Source organism: Mizuhopecten yessoensis, unplaced genomic scaffold (genome assembly GCF_002113885.1).
Source record: "Mizuhopecten yessoensis strain PY_sf001 unplaced genomic scaffold, ASM211388v2 scaffold716259, whole genome shotgun sequence".
Lineage (NCBI taxonomy): Eukaryota > Metazoa > Mollusca > Bivalvia > Pectinida > Pectinidae > Mizuhopecten > Mizuhopecten yessoensis.
In genome coordinates this window covers 204,414-227,855 of record NW_018480027.1, presented here as the reverse complement: position 1 = coordinate 227,855, position 23,442 = coordinate 204,414, and the positions used below count along the sequence as shown (strand labels likewise).

The following is a 23,442-nucleotide window of genomic DNA, read 5'->3' as shown; positions in this document are numbered from 1 at the left end:
GCTACATTTTGTCATTGTGTGTTGACGCTTTGCTACATTTTGTCATTGTGTGTTGACGCTTTGCTACATTTTGTCATTGTGTGTTGACGCTTTGCTACATTTTGTCATTGTGTGTTGACGCTTTGCTACATTTTGTCATTGTGTGTTGACGCTTTGCTACATTTTGTCATTGTGTGTTGACGCTTTGCTACATTTTGTCATTGTGTGTTGACGCTTTGCTACATCATACGTTATTGATGATGTGTCTCAAGCCTCTGTAAGTCTGTCTATACGGATAGTCACGCCTCTGTTAGTCTGTCTATACGGATAGTCGAGCCTCTGTAAGTCTGTCTATACGGATAGCCATGCCTCTGTAAGTCTGTCTATACGGATAGTCACGCCTCTGTAAGTCTGTCTTTACGGATATTCACGCCTCTGTTAGTCTGTCTATACCGATAGTCACGCCTCTGTAAGTCTGTCTATACGGATAGTCAAGACTCTGTAAGTTTGTCTATACGGATAGTGATGCCTCTGTAAGTCTGTCTATACGGATAGTCACGCCTCTGTTAGTCTGTCTATACGGATAGCCACGCCTCTGTAAGTCGGTCTATATGGATAGTCACGCCTCTCTTAGTCTGTCTATACGGATAGTCACGCCTCTGTAAGTCTGTCTATACGGATAGTCACGCCTCTCTAAGTCTGTCTATACGGATAGTCACGCCTCTGTTAGTCTGTCTATACGGATAGTCACGCCTCTCTAAGTCTGTCTATACGGATAGTCAAGCCTCTGTTAGTCTGTCTATACAGATAGTCACGCCTCTGTAAGCCTGTATATACGGATAGCCACGCCTCTGTAAGTCTATCTATACGGATATACGGATAGTCACGCCTCTGTTAGTCTGTCTAGTCACGCCTCTGTAAGCCTGTATATACGGATAGTCAAGCCTCTGTAAGTTTGACTTTACGGATAGTCACGCCTCTGTAAGTCTGTCTATATAAATAGTAAAGCCTCTGTAAATCTGTCTATACGGATAATCACGCCTCTGTAAGTCTGTCTATACGGATAGTGACGCCTCTGTAAGTCTGTCTATACGGATAGTCACGCCTCTGTAAGCCTGTATATACGGATAGTCAAGCCTCTGTAAGTTTGACTTTACGGATAGTCACGCCTCTGTAAGTCTGTCTATATGAATAGTCAAGCCTCTGTAAATCTGTCTATACGGATAATCACGCCTCTGTAAGTCTGTCTATACGGATAGTCACGCCTCTGTAAGTCTGTCTATACGGATAGTCACGCCTCTTTAAGTCTGTCTATACGGATAGTCACGCCTCTGACAGTCTGTCTATACGGATAGTCACGCCTCTGTAAGTCTGTCTATACGGATAGCTACGCCTCTGCGATAGCTCGGAATTTAATAACTGTCGATTTTGTTAAGAAGTGGATAGATGCCATTACCACAGCGATATCCTAAATTAGAAATCCGTCGAAGCAAATCAACTTGATACTTTAGATACACAACCAACCGCTCATGTCTTACAGGTATTACAAACCTGTTACTTCCAAGTTTTTCAATTACAAGTATCGCTACATCAGCTCATTGTAGATAACCTCTGTATTCTTCATCTCCATACTACTATGGTTCAGCCTGACGCGTATAAACTAGCAATCTAAATAGTATATATAATACCAAGCGACTTTTACTAATAATTTGGAATGGTAATTTCAAAATGCTGAACTGAATCAAAAAAGAATTAGCAGCTTGAAATAATCTGCATTTTTATGTGGTTCTGTCAGCAACCAAAGCATAAAACAAATTTAAAACTTGTCTGAAAGTTTCCTTGCATTGCTTGTCTAAGAACAAGACTTGTTTCATAACCAAGGAAACCTTACCTGTACATTTTCCAGTTTTTCGGAATACAAAATACTAGTCAATCATGCTTCTAGGAGTGTTGGGATATCTGAATATCGATTAATGTTAAGAATATGGACCCGCCTCCTTTATATTGGATTCCCTATCTTCGCATGCATCCATATAAACAACGTTTTATCGCTGGCCCTGCTAGTTGTTCAACCTTACCTTTATACGAACTTCTTAATACTATTCTTAGTCCCGTTAAAACAGGATAACAGTAGCATTGTGCACTTTGTATTCAAGTGGAATAAATGGAATATGGATTTGGAAGAACTCATAGGTCTTTTGATCAATTAGACCAATCAGAACATTCCATTTATCCGTTCTATACACTACAATATCTCAAACCAACCTGAAAGAGAGTCAAAGGCTAATAGATATTCTGGTAATGAAGTCATGGAAAAAAATTAGTTTCTAGTTTTCAATATCGTTGTTGAGTTTTCTGGCGTGATTTCTACCATATCATTGCTATGGTAACAAATTGTGTCCTCTTTTAACCGACCTATGTTTTGTTTATATAAGAGGCTAACATTAACAGTTTATTAGGAAGGTGACATGTTATTAATTTCACGTTCATCCATATCAATGGTCTTGTAAATAACAAGTAATGTATTGACTACGTCAATCGTACCTTCGTACCTTCCTGAACATGAAACGAAGGACACTACAGTCTCTTCTCCTTCAGCTACCTTTCTCGATATTTACTTAGAACAATACTAATAGAGACTGTTTACTGCTTAGGTGTACGATAAACATGACGATTTGGATTTCCTATCATGACAGTAACACCCTAGCTTGTACTGTTATGACCATCAGACTCACAGATACATCAACAAATGATTCTTATTGAGTCACATACTAGTATGCACCATTAATTGGTTATCATTGAGTTTAATTACGTCAACGAATTTACATAAATGGTTCGATGAATTATTTCACGTAATGTTAACATGTATAATATTAATAAACTTGGAGATAAACGTATGTTGATTATTAATATGAAGTAATAATTTACGCACATCAGTGCTGGTAAAGCCTCAGCGTCTTGACATGTTAATCCCGCAGGCGAAAGATGTGGGTTGTCTCCTTGAGGAAGACACCATTTGTATTGAACCCAACCTGTCTGAAAGGGGTTTAATACCAGCTTCAAACACACACTAACACACTCTCTAACACATATGGATGTATAATAACTTATCACGTGGTAAGATAATCATGAGTAAGATTTTTCTCAAAGTTTTTAATTTCATAACAATAAAGGGTTTTATCCACCTCCCCAAGGCCCTTAGCATCACCGATGAGACCTCCCGTGCTGTCTGACTTCTGACTTCATATTTCTAGTATCAAACAATAAAGACCTTATGTAAAAGCTCGGTTTATGCTTTTTTAAAACGGGATATATGCATGGATGTTTTTTTCTGTTGCATTACGTTTGCAAATCGCCTTATTGGTACACATTTACAAGGTTGCCTGGTAAGTGGAATAAATTATTTCCTGTATTTATATTTGTTTAAATTTGACAACGAAAACAGTGAACACAAATACCTATACAATATACATATAATAAGTTCTTATGACGCAGTCTCACATATGAATTCCAATGTAATTATAATGGGGAAACCTGTTACTGTAAAAAAGCCCGTTTCAATCTTAGTCTGATAATGAAGCATAGTGATTTTTATAACAATAGTTTTAGTCGTATGCAGCCGTGCTAAACAATAGACCACGTGAGCCTGGTGTCGTATTGAAGGTAAGGGAGTTTGTATACAACAAACTCTCATTGGACCAATTACCAACGATTAGCGCATCAATCAATTTTGTGGCTCATCCTAAGGTATAAAAACTGAGAGAAGGGACCAGACGTTAGCGACCAACGCTCCAAAACGGAAGAGTTGATATACACCATTACGTGTTATTGAACGTCGAAATAAACCCCAATTGAATACGACAGAGCGGAAACAGGAACGGAGGAACTACCTCCCAAACGACAATGAAGGGTTTAGACTGGACAATGCAGTCCTGGGTCGTCGTCTGGCTCCTCATTGCCTATCCAATGAGTGGCTTCGGTCAAACCAAGTAAGTGCCTATACTTTTTCGGTAAAGCACGTCTATATGTCATCGTTCTTAATGGCATAAAACAGCCATTATGTCAAAGATGAAACAATAGATTAGCAGCGATAACTTTTGATATATAAAATTGATAAAAAAAAGTGTTGCAGCAACCGGAAAGGATGAGTGTGCTGGTATATTCAGATTTTCACCTCTTTAATTTGTTCAAAGACCATTTGTATTACATGCGGAAAAACTAAGGTAAACGTTTGACCGAAAGTGAGTTTTTAGGGGTACCAAAAAGGGTAGGGTTAATAAAAAATATGATTTGCTGTTTTCAAAATGAACTTAAAAACCAAAATAATACCATTTCTGATTTTGAAAACATGTGTAAATTAACCAGGCAGATATAAAAGAATGAAAAATGTCAGAAATCCAATCGTCACTTAAAGATTGATTATATAAAAAGAAGGATTACATACCTGTAACTAAATTACATTGGAACATGGTACTTCTAGGCGGTAATCGTTGTTAAGCATGTGTTCTGTATAATATATCACCATACATATTTCACAAATAAGCTGAAGAACGAGTGAAAACATTGGTGTATTATGCTCTACGCGTTACATTTATACGACATTAAATGGGAGAACCATTACATTTTTTTTTCAATAACATTTAAAAAAAATCACATTGTACTACAGAACATACATGTTTTAGTAATGTGAATCTCGAAAAATATCGCACTTCCATTTTGCAGAACAAAATATTATTGACTTAAAGTAGTGACTATTCTTTACTTTACCTTCATCTGATCAAGCGCCGTTTACCCTTGTTCATGGTTTGACCTGTTATTACATAATATATATCACGTCGCTGATGTAATGCAACTTTCATCGATAAAAGTCATGTATTATTCGGCAACAGACCCTCACGCGTATGTGTAAAGCCCCCAGTCACACTGTCACGGTATTGGCCAAGGTAAAACATGTATACCGTGGCAAATTGTGGCCGTCTCTCCAATTTCAGCCTGAAAACAGTTACTAGTCGATGTTAGGGTAATACATCCAGGTTCCATTAAGGTATCATCATAGATTGTCAATGTATAACTACGGTTTGTCCCAGGTTTCCAAGGTTTTGCTACGGTGCGCCAAGGTGACGCAACGTCATCACCGGTTCTGTTCACAGTGTCACTGCGGTAACGCTACGGTTTGTCACGTGACACCTCGGTGGCTATATATATTGGGACAAATTTTCTAACTTAAAATAAGCCTTCTTAAACTGACCAAACGAGGAGCAAGTCTCAAAGTACTTTAAGGCCCTTATTGTCCTTCGTTACTGATTAACTTGGACCATCACCATGTAGTTTGCAATTTTAGAAGTTAGTTATTTAGCTGAAGTTTGTTTCTCTGGTTGTTGATGACAAAGTCTATGATGTGACACTATCCAAGACTAAAGTACCATGTGCATTGATTGATAAATTGATAGGTTTTACGTCCGCTTCACTACCGAGTAGTTAGGTTATAATTATCCAGCAGACTGGAGCAGATTTCGTCCCCAATTTATAGCACCCTGACCCGGAACCGTAACAAGCATTATTCCTGCCGTCACTGCCGTTCATCAAACGTAGTACCACCGTAATATAGACTGTGTCACAGTTTGGAAATCCTGGAGCAACCCTAAATCGTCGTAGTGTCACTTTAATGAAATCGCAGTAGAAACGGCACATACCATGTTAGACCGCGGTGCACCGTACCAGAGTCAAGTTCAAGTTCAAGTTCTTTATTCACCAAAAGTCTTAAGACCTATAGGTACAAACTAATCATGACACATTGTACATATATATATGTTATAGGAGAGTGACTATAAGCATACAAGTGCAAACTAAACAAAGAACATAATACAAAAGCACAAAAATTATTAATACGTGTAGCTAATTAATCAATTTCGCCGCTTAGTGGCTAGATATAAATATTTACCTAGATTTGACAACTCTTTGACATTATTTACAGATAAAAGTTGGACAAGTTTGTAAACAGAGGGACTCTTATAATAATACTTCTTTATATACTTTAACCTCAAATCATTATAAAAAGGACACACAAAAATGAAATGGAATTCGTCCTCGACGTCTCCCAAATCACATTTGCTACAGTTTCTATTTCTGCCAATGATATTATTGTGTCTACTCTTTTCGATATTCAGTTGATGAGACGACGTTTTAAATTTAGTTAACATATATTTGTATTTTGTTTCAATATATATACGGAGATAAAACTGAATACTATGACTGTCTATAAGATATTGATATAGTCTACCTTTTGATGAAGCTGCTATCTTTGCCAACATATTTTGCTTAGTAACATCTTTCAATCTGTGTTCAATAATTTCAAAAGTGTTTACCAATAGTAGGTTCGATTCAAAAATATAACCAAGACCTAGGGTAGTTAATTCATTCTTAATGTTACAAATCCACGGATCATTCACGTTGACACATTCATCATAACAAGTTTTTAATATCAGATTATCAGATTTCGTCAACTTCAACCAATACTTGAATACTTTTAGCTTTCTTGTAACAAATAATGGTAGTCTACCCAATTCACAATAAACTAAATCATTGAATGTAGATTTACATACTCTAAGGACTTTTTTGCAGAAATTCAAATGAACTCTCTCTATATCAGGAGCTTTGTGAAACCCCCATATTTCTGCACCATAGCTTAAGATGCTGCTGACATAAATATCAAAGACAGAGCATTGGGTTTCCAAATTCAAACAATGGTTCTTTAAAGAGGATGATAATGAAAATAAAGCCTTTCTTCCTTGGTCCGCTAAATGCTTTTGNATTTCTTTTCAAAAGGACCAGCATGTCGCCTTCATATCGTTTATAATCTCTTTTAAGTTTAAACACCAACCTTTTGTAATTACGTTTGGCGGTTATTAATATATTGTAATTTTGATTTGATTTATCCCGGTTAAAATTAATCAACGAATTTCTGTATTCAGTATATAGATCTTTGCACCGAGGAGTTATCCACGGTTTATCTTCAATAACAACAGTTTTAGTGCGGTGATCGCGGGAGTTTCTCAGAGGGGTATCTCTACACTCACAAAAAGGTAATGTACAATCATTTAATATTCTACTTATATTATTCACACATTCATCAACTGCATCTTGGTTATTTAAATCAACATTCAATTGTTCATCAATTAACTCACAGTTCTCACTTAATTTATCTAAAATTAGCATAGTATTCTCGCCTTTCCATTTCACAGACGTACAGGTTCCTCTACTGTACATGGCATTGTAATCAGCCAACTCATTTACAATTTGAGTATCTAAAAATTTGCCAATACATATATGAAACGCAACTGGACAGTGATCAGAAAACATGTTAAGAGTCGGCGGTGGTCGTAATGACTCCCGCCCCGGGCGTATGTACGGCGATACCGGTTTCAAAATACCATGGCTCGGCTACGGCTGACCCCGGAGTTTTTTTAAAACAGTTTAAAACTGCCACGGACCACCCAGGATCAACACGGATTACCCCGGCTTCAATACGGACTCGCTAAGGATACCCAGGGTTGTCCCCGGTTTGCACCATCGTAGCTTACCGGGGCTATATACGTACACAGTGTGACCGGGACTGAACCTGCCCAAAAATAAGACGAACATGAAATGCCCTTTCAAAATTACCACTGCTTTGCATATGTAAACAAGTGAGCGGTGTATACTTTTTTCGTAAAGTGGGGGTACACGCGTGCATGTGTATATCTAATCTGGTAGAACATATGACATCAGCTGTTTCGGGGTTTGTCGGAGAAAAGGAACAAATTACTCGATAGAATTACGAAGTAACAAGGCATCATGTAATTGATGTATGCACGGACAGAGTAATTCAAATGGATTATTTTATTTGGTCAAGGTTCCTCATAGTCATTTACGTTGTCAAGAAAGTACAGTATAGCACACCATAACGTCAGATAACCAACCTCGTGTTTAATGAAACTGCAATACTAGGTTAGACGGTATGATATAGATGGATTTTCATAGAAATTACTATGGCGGCCACACTTCAGAGATCATCGTTATCACATAGCATACTGTTGTACATTGTACATGCTGATCATAAATGAAACTGCAAGAGTACTTAAAATAGCGGCCAAAATTTAGCGAATTATCGAATTTTAACAGAAAAACGTTTAAATGAATCAGTGTACTCGTCATATATGCATTTGCAAATTATATACAGAAACGTTCTTTAGCGCAATATTTAAAGCTTAAATCAAAATACCGCTAAAAATACTACGCTTACAGTAATAAGATAATAGATGACACACAGAAAAAACAATAAAAAATGTACCTCGAGCTTTTAATACGTCGGTAAATGTTTATCTTTTGTTAAATAAATTATCGATAAGGGGAACCGATTCATGTCAAATACATATATATATATATGTATATAATTCATATTTGCTAAGATTATTAGACAAAGGTAGATTGATATGATATCACTGTATACAATTTGCTCCTTTTTAGTTTGAGTGCATCTCCTTGCCAAACACCAATATTTCCTTACAATACCAGTCTATATGAATGTATGTAGATTACACAGGCTCAGTAGAGTATTTATAGTAGTAAGAGGTGCGTAAGACATGCTAACTAGGCTGACCATAATCCAGAGATTTCATGCTTTGGATACGCCAAGAGAGAGTCGTTAAGAATGGTATTGTAAGGAAATATTTAGTGTTGAGCAAAGAGATGCACTTAAGTCCTTGTATCCAAAACACAAGAAAAAGTGGTGTTTTTGTTTTTAGTAAAAAGGCATTATGGGATAAGTATGAAACTTTCACTAATTAAATATCATCATATAACTAATATCTATGCCAGGTTGCATGCTAATCCTAAAATGCCTTTATGTACAATCAGCCCTTATTGTTCGAAATGAGCAGAACAATTGATAAAACAACGAAATGGGTTAACTGTAACGATTAAAACAGACACTTTCCTTGAGGTTTGGGGACATAAAATTACCAGCAAATCCAACCTCATATACTAGCTTAACAGTAATTTTGGTGGAAAATGCCATTTTGTATTTGTTAGTTAACTTTGATCAGTAATGCGGCGTTCACACAGTGCCGATCATGGCTCCCGTTTGAGATCAGACAGCGTTACGACACGAAAAGCGACAAAATCGGATTGATATCCTCAATGATCTGGAATGTCCTATCAGTGTCTGAACGCAGTCGTATACGGGAATGGTCCGGAGAGGTCAACCAAGCACTCCCGACAGTTAGGTGCGTCCCGTAACATTCGGGAAACTCAACCGATTTTTTCTAGTCGGATTACAATCGTGACTATGTTGTGACAGATTCTGCTGTATCGGATCAAAGTCGTAACAACATCCTGTGTTGTCTGGACGGTGTCTTGACGGTGTCGTGTGGATCGGGACGCTGTCGTGATGAACGGGAAAGATTGAGGAAGTTTTACATTGCCGTTTCTTGCCGATTAAGTCCAGGTTGCGTCCAGATCTTGCCGAATGCGTCGTTTCACTGTCCGGTCACTGTCTGATCTCTGTCGGATCGCGTACGGGAGAATTGGGACAGATTCGGTCGTTTTTTTACCACGCGGAAGATAAAAATCGGATCAAATTCGGATTGAGAACGGGAGAATCGGGACGAATTCGACTGGAAACGGCTGAATCGGGACGCTTCCTGAACAATATCTGATTGTTGTCGTGATTAAATGAATGTTTTCACACATTTGTGAATTTCCCGCCACGAATCACAGGATCATGATCAGACTTTTGACTTAATCGGGAGTGGTCCTTTCAAGGACGGCAGTAAATATCCTGAATGTGTGACTGTGAGATTTTATATAAACAATCTTTAAGTGACGATTGAATTTCTGTCATTTTTCATTCTTTTATATATGCCTGTTGAATTTACACATGTTTTCAAAAACAGAAATGGTATTATTTTTGTTGTTGTAGCTCTTTTTTTAAAACAATTAATTATATTTGTGATCTACCCTGCCCCTTTTGGTACCCGAAAATCTCACTTTCGGTTAAACGTTTGCCTTAGCGTTTGCACATGTGATACAATAGGACAAGACTGTCTTATACGTTTTGTACATGGTACAAAGCAAATTTATATACTTGTGCAGATGTTGTTGACCGTAAGAGTACCTGTATCTTCCAGTTATACTATGATTTCGCTGTGAAGTGATTTAGACTTTACTTTCAAATGTGTGTTAATACGAAACCTGAAACCTCGTTGCAGACTAGCTTCATTGACAGTTTGCGCAACTTCAATAAAAAAAATCCAATTAGATGTGAAGTTGATGGACTCTTGTACTGACATGATCCATGCTTATTGTTATCGATAATAAGATTCATGCACAGAGGAGTTTAAACAACTCTTTTTATAGAACAGCAGAACTTATCTATTTATGGTTATACCAGGTTTCTAGTTCAGGCCTATAGACTTTTTCTTGTGGAACCAGAACCTTGCTACCCCTTCAGGTAAAACCATATCTGTATACTTAAGTATCGATACAGCATAAACCGTACATTATTGAAACATTAACATTGCCGTATGTTCACTATGTTATACGTTAAGTCGTTCCTTTCTTCTTATTTTGACAAAGTGTGATCGATTTTGAGATCGATTTATGGTTTCACTGACACTTTTTATTCTCTTAAGTTTGTATCACAAAATACATATTTGAACAAAACGGAATGAGAAGAAACGTAGGCTATGAATTGACTATAAAACCTACATTACCATTCTTTATTCCTTTTTAGCGATGCACACACCTGTACAAAATCAGTGAAGAAGACAGCAACAAAAGACGAACTTTGCTCCAACTTTTTGGACATGACACTCAACACATCTGGTACACAGCAGTATTCGTACACCCTGAAGCCAGGGACAACACCCGTTGACATAACCAGACTTATAACTGGTAAGTGTTGTTTATTTAGCGCTTTATTGAAGTATGCACATGCTGAACCTTCTGTTCTAATAATTCATTATAATAATTTTTGGTTGAAGGACAGTTGGATGCATGATTATTATCATTTATGAAATTCCACGAAATGGTTTGTCTAAATGCATTAAAAAACTTATTTATCATGAAGGTGTACAAGGGTCAAACAACCAAACATAGGCGTTACAAGCTAGTTACTTTGCAGCTTAATACAAATAGTGGAGTTATATGCGTTTCGAATTTGTATCAATTGGTATTTATACATTGTCTGTAATAAGGTGTTACAATACCATGTATATAATAATTAACAGTTGAACACTTTCGCTTTTAAACAGATAGCACATGTCTTTCATAAGAAAGTAAAAAGATTAATAAACAATATATTCGCATGTAAAAATACATTTGGTAACATCTCATTATTTATTTGCAGATAATGACCAGACAGAGATGTGTACATATGAAAGGTATCTCATTTTTCTTATTCTTTTTTTTTCTATGAAATTCCTTGATAATATTCAAAATAACTAGAAATTGTTCCAAATAATATTGTTACCAAGTATTAATTGTAATCGGGAACATTACAGAGGCCCCCGAACTGCCCCAATAGTCGCAAATGTGCAATAAAGGTGTCGGGGTAGAGTTGACTGTGTCATAATATACTTACATACCAAGTTTAAGCAATATTTTACATAGATGGACCAGTTACATCACTTTGGTGTACACCGATAGATGTGTAAATAAATCAGAGGCAGCGGCGGCCATCTTGAATGCGCAGCTATTAAAAAAGAGGTGCTCTGGCACATATAAGCACACGCACCATTATTCATGTGTAGTTTCATTGGAATCCGACGTCTATTTTCTGAGAAAACGCGTGGACAAAGTCACCAGGTGGAAGAAGAATAAGAATAAGAAACGGAGTAAAGACAATAAGACCCCAAACTTTGTTTTGGTGACTTAACTTTGCACCGTCTTATATGTACAACTGTTGGTTTTATTCACAGGTCATACGAAGAAACTATTACGGGTTGCTGTGACGGTTGGAAAGGGGACAATTGTGATGAGCGTAAGAATGAGTTAACAATGGAATTATATTTCTGTTCATTTAACATGTAGTCCTCAACGACACTGGTGGCTGTAGCTCATATAACATGACTGTACGAATTCATATCTACAAAATGTATAATACACTATTATTTATTTTCCTTAAATCGTTTTATTGTTGATGATTAAATATATAAATTTTCAATGTAAAACAAGATTTAAATAACTTTCTAAATACTCATTTCGTCAAAATGCAGAATACATTCGTTTCATTTCTCCTTAAATGTATACCACAGGATCTCTGACCCGGAAATATATTTTTCCCAGTTTTTTTTAATGTTTTTTTTTTCCATTTCAATCTTATAAAATTATAAATTGTGTCAAAATCTCTCTCATTCTTTTTTCTTTAGTTCTTTAACAATTTTTTTTATAGTATTGAGAAGAAATTATGTGCCTCTCTGTTCTTGATTTTCAGCCAAATGCGATCCCAAATGTTACAATAACGGTCAATGTGTTAACCCGTACATTTGCCAGTGTAATGCAGACTATGCCGGTAACCTGTGCGAGGACAACATAGAAAGTAAGAGTACACATTAGTTCCGCCATTCATAGAAGTTTTTATTTGTGGTGTTGCTACCATTGTAGTTTTGTTTTATTACGTTAGGTACCAAACATATAATACATTAGTACATGTGTCTTTTATTTACGCCTACATGAATGTACCATCTTAGTAATAAAGAAATAATGAAACGATATCGGGTAATTTGTTTAGCACAAATCATTAATGTAACGGGTTAAATGCCTCAATATAAAGTGAACAGGAAAATTTGCTTAAAACTTTTGTATCATTAAATCAGAATGAGAAAGGAATATTTTATTATATTCTTTGAAATGACATCAAAAAGCAAATTCAATGCATTAATTCTTTATTCAATATTAATATATTATATCCTTAATAAAATTAAGCTATCGGTAATTCCGTTAATGGATGTTCGTTAAGAAATCTTGTACACAAATGTCGAATTATGATATCGTTATATAGATTACGACTACGACCAGGAAAAACAATACTGCTATGGATCCAATACCTGTCATGGTTATAAAGCTGTCGGCTTTGATCAAGATCCTGTGACAAAGGAAAAGTGTTGTCAGAGTGGTGGGCATGGATGGGGTGCACCCGATAGACGATGTGACGACTGTTCAGGTAAAACAAATTACTACTAAACCTATTTTTTCTTTCTAGCGTTTTTCAAGTTGATGAAATTATCGTGAAATAACCATACCCAAATAAATAACACTAGGTGGTTAGGACTATAAATAGCTTTATAGATTTCAGAACAATTTGAAATGTGAAAATTACCGTGTCGATGTCAGGTTAAAGAGTAATAACGAGAAGATTTGTAGCGCAAGTCAGATCAGGGTACAAGTATATGTAACACAGTACCTATTGTAGACGGCATGGTGTGGTCAGGGTACTCATATATGTAACAAAGTACCTATTGTAGACGGTATGGTGTGGTCAGGGTACACACATATATGTAACACGGTACCTATTGTAGACGGTATGGTGTGGTCAGGGTACACACATATATGTAACACGGTACCTATCGTAGACGGTATGGTTTGGTCAGGGGACACATATATGTAACACAGTACCTATTGTAGACGTTATGGCGTGGTAAGGGAACATCTATATGTAACACATTACCTATTGTAGACGATATGGAAGGGTACATCTATATGTAACACATTACCTATTGTAGACGGTATGGTGTGGTCAGGGTTTATGTAACACAGTACCTATTGTAGACGTTATGGTGTGGTCAGGGTTCACACATATATGTAACACAGTACTTATTTTATAGTGTATGGTGTGGTCAGGGTACACATATATTTTACCTTATATGCAACACAGTACCTATTGTAGACGGCATGGTGTGGTCAGGGTACTCATATATGTAACACAGTTCCTATTGTAGACGGTATGGTGTGGTCAGGATACACATATTTGTAACACAGTACCTATTGTAGACGTTATGGCGTGGTAAGGGAACATCTATATGTAACACATTACCTATTGTAGACGGTATGGTGTGGTCAGGGTACACACATATATGTAACACGGTACCTATTGTAGACGGTATGGTGTGGTCAGGGTACACATATATATAACACAGTATCTATTTTATAGTGTATGGTGTGGTCAGGGTACACATATATTTTACCTTATATGCAACACAGTACCTATTGTAGACGGCATGGTGTGGCCAGGGTACTCATATATGTAACACAGTACCTATTGTAGACGGTATGGTGTGGTTAGGATACACATATTTGTAACACAGTACCTATTGTAGACGGTATGGCGTGGTTAGGGTACATATATATATAACACAGTACCCACAGTGATTTTAGACTGTATCGTGTGGTCAGGGTTCACACATATATGTTACACAGTACCTACATGTATTTTAGACTGTATGGTGTGGTCAGGGTTCACACACATATATGTAACACAGTACCTATTGTAGACGGTATGTTGTGGTCAGGGTTCACACATATATGTAACACAGTACTTATTTTATAGTGTATGGTGTGGTTAGGGTACACATATATTTTACCTATTTGAGTGTGTATGGTTTGGTCAGGGTACACATATATGTAACACAGTACTTATTGTAGACGGTACGGTGTGGTCAGGGTACAACTATACGTAACACAGTACTTATTGTCCTATTTTATGGTGTATGGTTTGGTCAGGGTACATCTATATGTAACACTGTACATATTATAGACGGTATGGTGTGGTCAGGGTACCCATATATACAACACAGTACCTACATGTACTTTAGACGATATGGTGGGGTCAGGGTACACACATATATGCAACACTGTACATATTATAGACGGAATGGTGTGGCCCTGGTACCCATATATGTAACACAGTACCTATTGTAGACGATATGGTTTGGTCAGGTTACACATATATATAACACAGTACTTATTGTAGACGATATGGTGTGGTCAGGGTTCACACATATATGCAACACAGAACCTATTGTAGACGATATGGTGTGGTCAGGGTTCACAGATATATGTAACACAGTACCTACATGTATTTTAGACTGTATGGTGTGGTCAGGGTACACATATATGTAACACGGTACCTATTGTAGACGGTATGGTGTGGTCAGGGGTCACACACATATGTTACACAGTACCTACATGCATTTTAGACTGTATGGCGTGGTAAGGATGCATCTATATGTAACACATTACCTATTGTAGACGATATGGTGTGGTCAGGGTTCAAATATATATGTAACACAGTACCTACATGTATTTTAGACTGTATGGCGTGGTAATGGTACATCTGTATGTAACAGAGTACCTATTGTAGACGATATGGTGGTATGGTGTGGTCAGGGTTCCCACATATATGTAACACAGTACTTATTGTAGACGGTATGGTGTGGGCAGGGTTCACACATATATGTAACACTGTACATATTGTAGACGGTATGGTGTGGTCAGGGTTCGCACATATATGTAACACTGTACATATTGTAGACGGTATGGTGTGGTCAGGGTTCCCACATATATGTAACACAGTACTTATTGTAGACGGTATGGTGTGGTCAGGGTTCGCACATATATGTAACACTGTACATATTATAGACGGTATGGTGTGGTCATGGTACACATATATGTAACACGGTACCACCTATTTGAGGAAGTATGGTATGGTCAGGGTACCCCTATACGTAACACTGTACATATTGTAGACGCTATGGTGTGGTCATGGTACACATATATGTAACACAGTACTTTTTGTAGACGGTATGGTGTGCTCAGGGTACACATATATGTAACGCAGTACCTATTTTATAGTGAATGGTGTGGTCAGGGTTCAAATATATATGTAACACAGTACCTATTTTATAGTGAATGGTGTGGTCAGGGTTCACAGATATATGTAACACAGTACCTAATTTTATAGTGTATGGTGTGATCAGGGTACACATATATATAACCCCCCACCTATTTTATAGTGTATGGTGTGGTTAGGGTACACATATATTTTACCTATTTGAGGGTGCATGGTGTGGTCAGGGTACATCTATATGTAACGCATTACTTATGTTATAGTGGATGGAGTGGCCAGGGTACACATATATGTAATAGAGTACCTATTGTAGACTGTATGGTGTGGACAGGGTTCACACACATATATGTAACACGGTACCTAGGTGTGGTCAGGGTACACACATATATAGTACCTACATGTATTTTAGACTGAATGGTGTGGTCAGGGTACATATATATGTAACACAGTACCTAATTTTATAGTGTATGGTGTGGGCAGGGTACACATATATTTTACCTATTTGAGGAAGTATGGTATGGTCAGGGTACACCTATACATGGTTTGGTCAGGGTACACATATTTGTAACACAGTACTTATTGTAGCTGGCATCCAACACAGTACCTATTGTAGACGTTATGGTGTGGTCAGGGTACCCATATATGTAACACAGTACCTAATTTTATAGTGTATGGTGTGGTTAGGGTACACATATATTTTACCTATTTGAGGGAGTATGGTGTGGTCAGGGTAATATATATGTAACACAGTACTTATTGGAGACGGTATGGTGTGGTCATGGTACACATATATGTAACACGGTACCTAGGTGTGGTCAGGGTACACATATATTTTACCTATTTGAGGAAGTATGGTATGGTCAGGGTACACCTATACGTAACACTGTACATATTGTAGACGCTATGGTGTGGTCAGGGTACACATATATGTAACACAGTACCTATTGTAGACGGTATGGCGTGGTAAGGGTACATCTATATGTAACAGAGTACCTATTGTAGACGATATGGTTTGGTCAGGGTACACATATATATAACACAGTACTTATTGTAAACTGTATGGTGTGGTCAGGGTTCACACATATATGTAACACAGTACCTATTGTAGACGATATGGTGTGGTCAGGGTTCACTGATATATGTAACACAGTACCTATATGTATTTTAGACTGTATGGTGTGGTCAGGGTACACATATATGTAATAGAGTACCTATTGTAGACGGTATGGTGTGGTCAGGGTTCACACACATATGTTACACAGTATCTACATGCATTTTAGACTGTATGGCGTGGTAATGATGCATGTATATGTAACACAGTACCTATTGTAGACGATATGGTGTGGTTAGGGTTCACACATATATGTAACACAGTACCTACATGTATTTTGGACTGTATGGTGAGGTCAGGGTTCACACATATATGTAACACAGTACTTATTGTAGACGGTATGGTGTGGTCAGGGTACACATATATATAACACAGTACCTATTTTATAATGTATGATGTGGTCAGGGTACACATATATTTTACCTATTTGAGGGTGTATGGTGTGGTCAGGGTACACCTATACGTAACACTGTACATATTGTAGATGGTATGGTGTGGTCAGGGTACATCTATATGTAACACAGTACCTATTTAATAGCGTTTGGTGTGGTCAGGGTACACATATATTTAACCTATTTGAGGGTGTATAGTGTCGTCAGGGTACACCTATACGTAACACTGTACATATTGTAGACTGTACGGTGTGGTTAGGGTACATCTATATGTAACGCATTACTTATGTTATAGTGGATGGTGTGGCCAGGGTACACATATATGTAACGCAGTACCTATTTTATAGTGTATGGTGTGGTCAGGGTACATCTATATGTAACACTGTACATGTTATAGACGCAATGGTGAGGTCAGGGTACACATATATTGAACACATTACCTATTGTTGTCGGTATCGTGTGGTCAGGGTACACACATATATGTAACACGGTACCTATTGTAAACGATAGGGTTTGGTCAAGGTGCACATATATGTAACACAGTACCTATTGTAGACGGTAAGGCGTGGTAAGGGTACACATATATGTAACACGGTACCTATTGTAGACGATATGGTTTCGTCAGGGTACACATATATGTAACAAAGTACTTATTGTAGCGACATGGTGTGGTCAGGGTACACATATATATAACACAGTACCTACATGTATTTTAGACTGTATGGTGTGGTCAAGGATCACACATATATGTAACACAGTACCTACATGTATTTTTGACTGTATGGTGTGGTCAAGGTACACATATATGTAACACAGTACCTATTGTAGACGGTATGGCGTGGTAAGGGTACACATATATGTAACAGGGTACCTATTGTAGACGATATGGTTTCGTCAGGGTACACATATATGTAACAAAGTACTTCTTGTAGCGACATGGTGTGGTCAGGGTACACATATATATAACACAGTAGCTACATGTATTTTAGACTGTATGGTGTGGTCAGGGTTCACATATATGTAACACAGTACCTATTGTAGACGATATGGTGTGGTCAGGGTTCAAATATATATGTAACACAGTACCTACATGTGTTTTAAACTGTATGGCGTGGTAATGGTACATCTATATGTAACACAGTACCTATTGTAAACGGTCTGGTGTGGTCAGGGTTCACACATATATGTAACACAGTACCTACATGTATTTTAGACTGTATGGTGTGGTCAGGGTTCATACATATATGTAACACAGTACTTATTTTATAGTGTATGGTGTGGTTAGGGTACACATATATTTTACCTATTTGAGGGTGTATGGTTTGGTCAGGGTACACATATATGTAACACAGTACTTATTGTAGACGGTTTGGTGTGGTCAGGGTACACCTATACGTAACACAGTACTTATTGTCCTATTTTATAGTGTATGGTGTGGTCAGGGTACACACAATATGTAACACAGTACCTATTGGAGACTGTATGGTGTGGTCAGGGTTCACAATACGTAACACTGTACATATTGTATACGGTATGGTGTGGTCAGGGTTAACACATATATGTAACACAGTACATATATGTAACACAGTACTTATTGTCGACGGTATGGTGTGGTCAGGGTTCATACATATATGTAACACAGTACTTATTGTAGACGATATGGTGTGGTCAGGAGACGGTATGGTGTGGTCAGGGCTCACACATATATAGAACACAGTACACATATATTTTGCCTATTTGAGGGTGTATGGTTTGGTCAGGGTAGACATGTATGTAACACAGCACTTATTGTAGACGGTTTGGTGTGGGCAGGGTACACCTATACGTAACACTGTACTTATTGTAAACGATATGGTTTGGTCAGGGTACACAGTACACATATATTTTACCTATTTGAGGGTGTATGGGGTGGTCAGGGTACACATATATGTAACACGGTACCTATTGTAGACGATATGGCGTGGTCAGGGTACACATATATGTAACAGAGTACCTATTATAGACGATATGGTTTGGTCAGGGTACACAGTACACATATATTTTACCTATTTGAGGGTGGGTGGTTTGGTCAGGGTACACATATATGTAACACGGTACCTATCGTAGACGGTATGGTTTGGTCAGGGTACACATATATGTAACATAGTACCTATTGTAGACGGTATGGTGTGGCCAGGGTTCACACATATATGTTACACAGTACCTACATGTATTTTAGACTGTATGGCGTGGTAAGGGTTCATCTATATGTAACACATCCTATTGTAGACGGTATGGTGTGGTCAGGGTACACACATATATGTAACACGGTACCTATTGTAGACGATATGGTTTGTTCAGGGTACACATTTATGTAACATAGTACTTATTTAATAGTGTATGGTGTGGTCAGGGTACACATATATATGACACAATAACTATTTTATAGTGTATGGTGTGGTCAGGGTACACATTTATTTCACCTATTTGAGAGTGTATGGTGTGGTCAGGGTACACCTATACGTAACACAGTACTTATTGTAGACGGTATGGTGTGGTCAGGGTACACATATATGTAACACAGTACTTATTTTATAGTGTATGGTGTGGTCAGGGTACACATATATTTTCCCTATTTGAGGTTGTATGGTATGGTCAGGGTACACCTATACGTAACACTGTACATATTGTATACGCTATGGTGTGGTCAGGGTTCACAAATATATGTAACACAGTACTTATTTTTTAGTGTATGGTGTGGTCAGGGTACACATATATGTAACACAGTACCTATTTTATAGTGTATGGTTTGGTCAGGGTACACATATATTTAACCTAATTGAGGGTGTATGGTATGGTCAGGTTACACCTATACGTAACACTGTACCTATTGTAGACGGTATGGTGTGGTCAGGGTACACACATATATGTAACACGGTACCTATTGTAGACGGTATGGCGTGGTAAGGGTACATCTAAATGAAACACATTACCTATTGTAGACGGTATGGCGTGGTCAGGGTACACATATATGTAACACAGTACCTATTGTAGACGATATGGTTTGGTCAGGGTACAGATATATATAACACAGTATTTATTGTAGACGATATGGTGTGGTCAAGGTACACATATATATAACACAGTGCCTACATGTACTTTAGACGATATGGTGGGGTCAGGGTTCACAGATATATGTAACACAGTACCTACATGTATTTTAGACTGTATGGTGTGGTCAGGGTACACATATATGTAACAGAGTACCTATTATAGACGGTATGGTGTGGTCAGGGTTCACACACATATGTTACACAGTACCTACATGCATTTTAGACTGTATGGCGTGGTAAGGATGCATCTATATGTAACACAGTACCTATTGTAGACGGTGTGGTGTGGTCAGGGTTCACACATATATGTAACACAGTACCTACATGTATTTTAGACTGTATGGTGTGGTCAGGGTTCACACATATATGTAACACTGTACTTATTGTAGACGATATGGTGTGTTCAGGGTACACATATATGTAACACAGTACTTATTTTATAGTGTATGGTGTGGTCAGGGTACACACATATATAACACAGTACCTATTTTATAGTGTATGGTGTGGTCAGGGTACACATATATTTTACCTATTTGAGGGTGTATGGTGTGGTCAGGGTACACCTATACGTAACACTGTACATATTGTAGACGGTATGGTGTGGTCAGGGTTCACACATATATGTAACACAGTACTTATTGTAGACGGTATGGTGTGGTCAGGGTACACATATATGTAACACAGTACTTATTTTATAGTGTATGGTGTGGTCAGGGTACACATATATGAAACACAGTACTTATTTTATAGTGTATGGTGTTGTCAGGGTACACATATATTTAACCTAATTGAGGGTGTATGGTATGGTCAGGGTACACCTATACGTAACACTGTACTTATTGTAAACGATATGGTTTGGTCAGGGTACACATATATGTAACACAATACCTATTGTAGACGGTATGGCGTGGTAAGGGTACATCTATATGTAACACATTACCTATTGTAGACGGTATGGCGTGGTCAGGGTACACATATATGTAACACAGTACCTATTTTATAGTGTATGGTGTGGTCAGGGACTCATATGTTTTACCTATTTGGGGGTGTATGGTGTGGTCGGGGTACACCTATACGTAACACTGTACATATTGTAGACGGTATGGTGTGGTCAGGGTACATCTATATGTAACACAGTACTTATTGTAGACGGTATGGTGTGGTCAGGGTTCACACATATATGTAACACTGTACCTTTTTTATAGTGTTTGGTGTGGTCAGGGTACACATATATTTAACCTATTTGAGGGTGTATAGTGTCGTCAGGGTACACCTATACGTAACACTGTACATATTGTAGACGGTACGGTGTGGTTAGGGTACATCTATATGTAACACATTACTTATTTTATAGTGGATGGTGTGGTCAGGGTACACATATATGTAACGCAGTACCTATTTTATAGTGTATGGTGTGGTCAGGGTACACATATATTTTACCTATTTTATAGTGTATGGTGTGGTCAGGGTACATCTATATGTAACACTGTAAATGTTATAGACGCTATGGGGTGGTCAGGGTACACATATATGTAACATAGTACCTATTGTAGACGGTATGGCGTGGTAAGGGTTCATCTATATGTAACACATTACCTATTGTAGACGGTATGGTGTGGTCAGTGTACACACATAGATGTAACACGGTACCTATTGTAGACGATAGGGTTTGGTCAAGGTACACATTTATGTAACACAGTACCTATTGTAGACGGTATGGCGTGTTAAGGGTACATCTATATGTAACACATTACCTATTGTAGACGCTATGGCGTGGTCAGGCTGCACATATATGTAACACAGTACCTATTGTAGACGATATGGCGTGGTCAGGGTACACATATATGTAACACGGTACCTATTGTAGACGATATGGTTTGGTCAGGGTACAGATATATGTAACAAAGTACTTATTGTAGACGATATGGTGTGGTCAGGGTACACATATATATAACACAGTACCTACATGTATTTTAGACTGTATGGTGTGGTCAGGGTTCACACATATATGTAACACAGTACCTACATGCATTTTTGACTGTATGGTGTGGTCAAGGTACACATATATGTAACAGAGTACCTATTGTAGACGGTATGGTGTGGTCAGGGTTCACACATATATGTTACACAGTACCTACATGTATTTTAGACTGTATGGCGTGGTCAGGGTTCACACATATATGTAACACAGTACCTATTGTAGACGGTATGGTGTGGTCAGGGTTCACACATATACGTAACACAGTACCTACATGTATTTTAGACTGTATGGCGTGGTAAGGATACATCTATATGTAACACAGTACCTTTTCTAGACGGTATGGTGTGGTTAGGGTTCACACATATATGTAACACAGTACCTACATGTTTTTTTAGACTGTATGGTGTGGTCAGGGTTCACACATATATGTAACACATTACTTATTGTAGACGGTATGGTGTGGTCAGGGTACACATATTAATAACACAGTACCTATTTTATAGTGTATGGTGTGGTCAGGGTACACATATATGTAACACAGTACTTTTTCTATATTGTATGGTGTGGTCAGGGTACACATATATTTAACCTAATTGAGGTTGTATGGTATGGTCAGGGTACACCTATACGTAACACTGTACATATTGTAGACGGTATGGTGTGGTCAGGGTACATATATATGTAACACAGTACTTATTGTAGACGATATGGTTTGGTCAGGGTACACATATATGTAAGACAGTACCTATTGTAGACGGTATGGCGTGGTATGGGTACATCTATATATAACACAGTACCTATTGTAGACGATATGGTTTGGTCAAGGTACACATATATGTAACACAGTGCTTATTGTAGACGACATGGTGTGGTCAGGGTACACACATATATATAACAGAGTACCTACATGTATTTTAGACTGTATGGTGTGGTCAGGGTTCACACATATATGTAACACAGTACCTACATGTATTTTTGACTGTATGGTGTGGTCAAGGTACACA

The 23,442-nt window shown here is 37.7% G+C and overlaps 1 protein-coding gene across 7 annotated transcripts in view; it reads left to right on the top strand.

Moving 5' to 3' along the window:
* The first annotated feature begins 3,741 nt into the window (after positions 1 to 3,741).
* Positions 3,742 to 23,442, top strand: part of LOC110442395 (mucin-2-like) — a 73,097-nt gene continuing 53,396 nt past the window's right edge. For 6 of the 7 annotated variants that reach the window (XM_021485988.1, XM_021485986.1, XM_021485984.1 and 3 more), the window contains exons 1-6: positions 3,743 to 3,968; positions 10,751 to 10,911; positions 11,366 to 11,399; positions 11,937 to 11,998; positions 12,452 to 12,556; positions 13,019 to 13,180. In XM_021485988.1, the coding sequence (XP_021341663.1) occupies positions 3,883 to 3,968; positions 10,751 to 10,911; positions 11,366 to 11,399; positions 11,937 to 11,998; positions 12,452 to 12,556; positions 13,019 to 13,180 (610 nt within the window). In that variant the 5' untranslated portion in view covers positions 3,743 to 3,882. Of the gene's footprint in view, positions 3,969 to 10,750; positions 10,912 to 11,365; positions 11,400 to 11,936; positions 11,999 to 12,451; positions 12,557 to 13,018; positions 13,181 to 23,442 lie in introns of all 7 variants that reach the window. The other variant, XM_021485989.1, reaches the window with a different exon arrangement.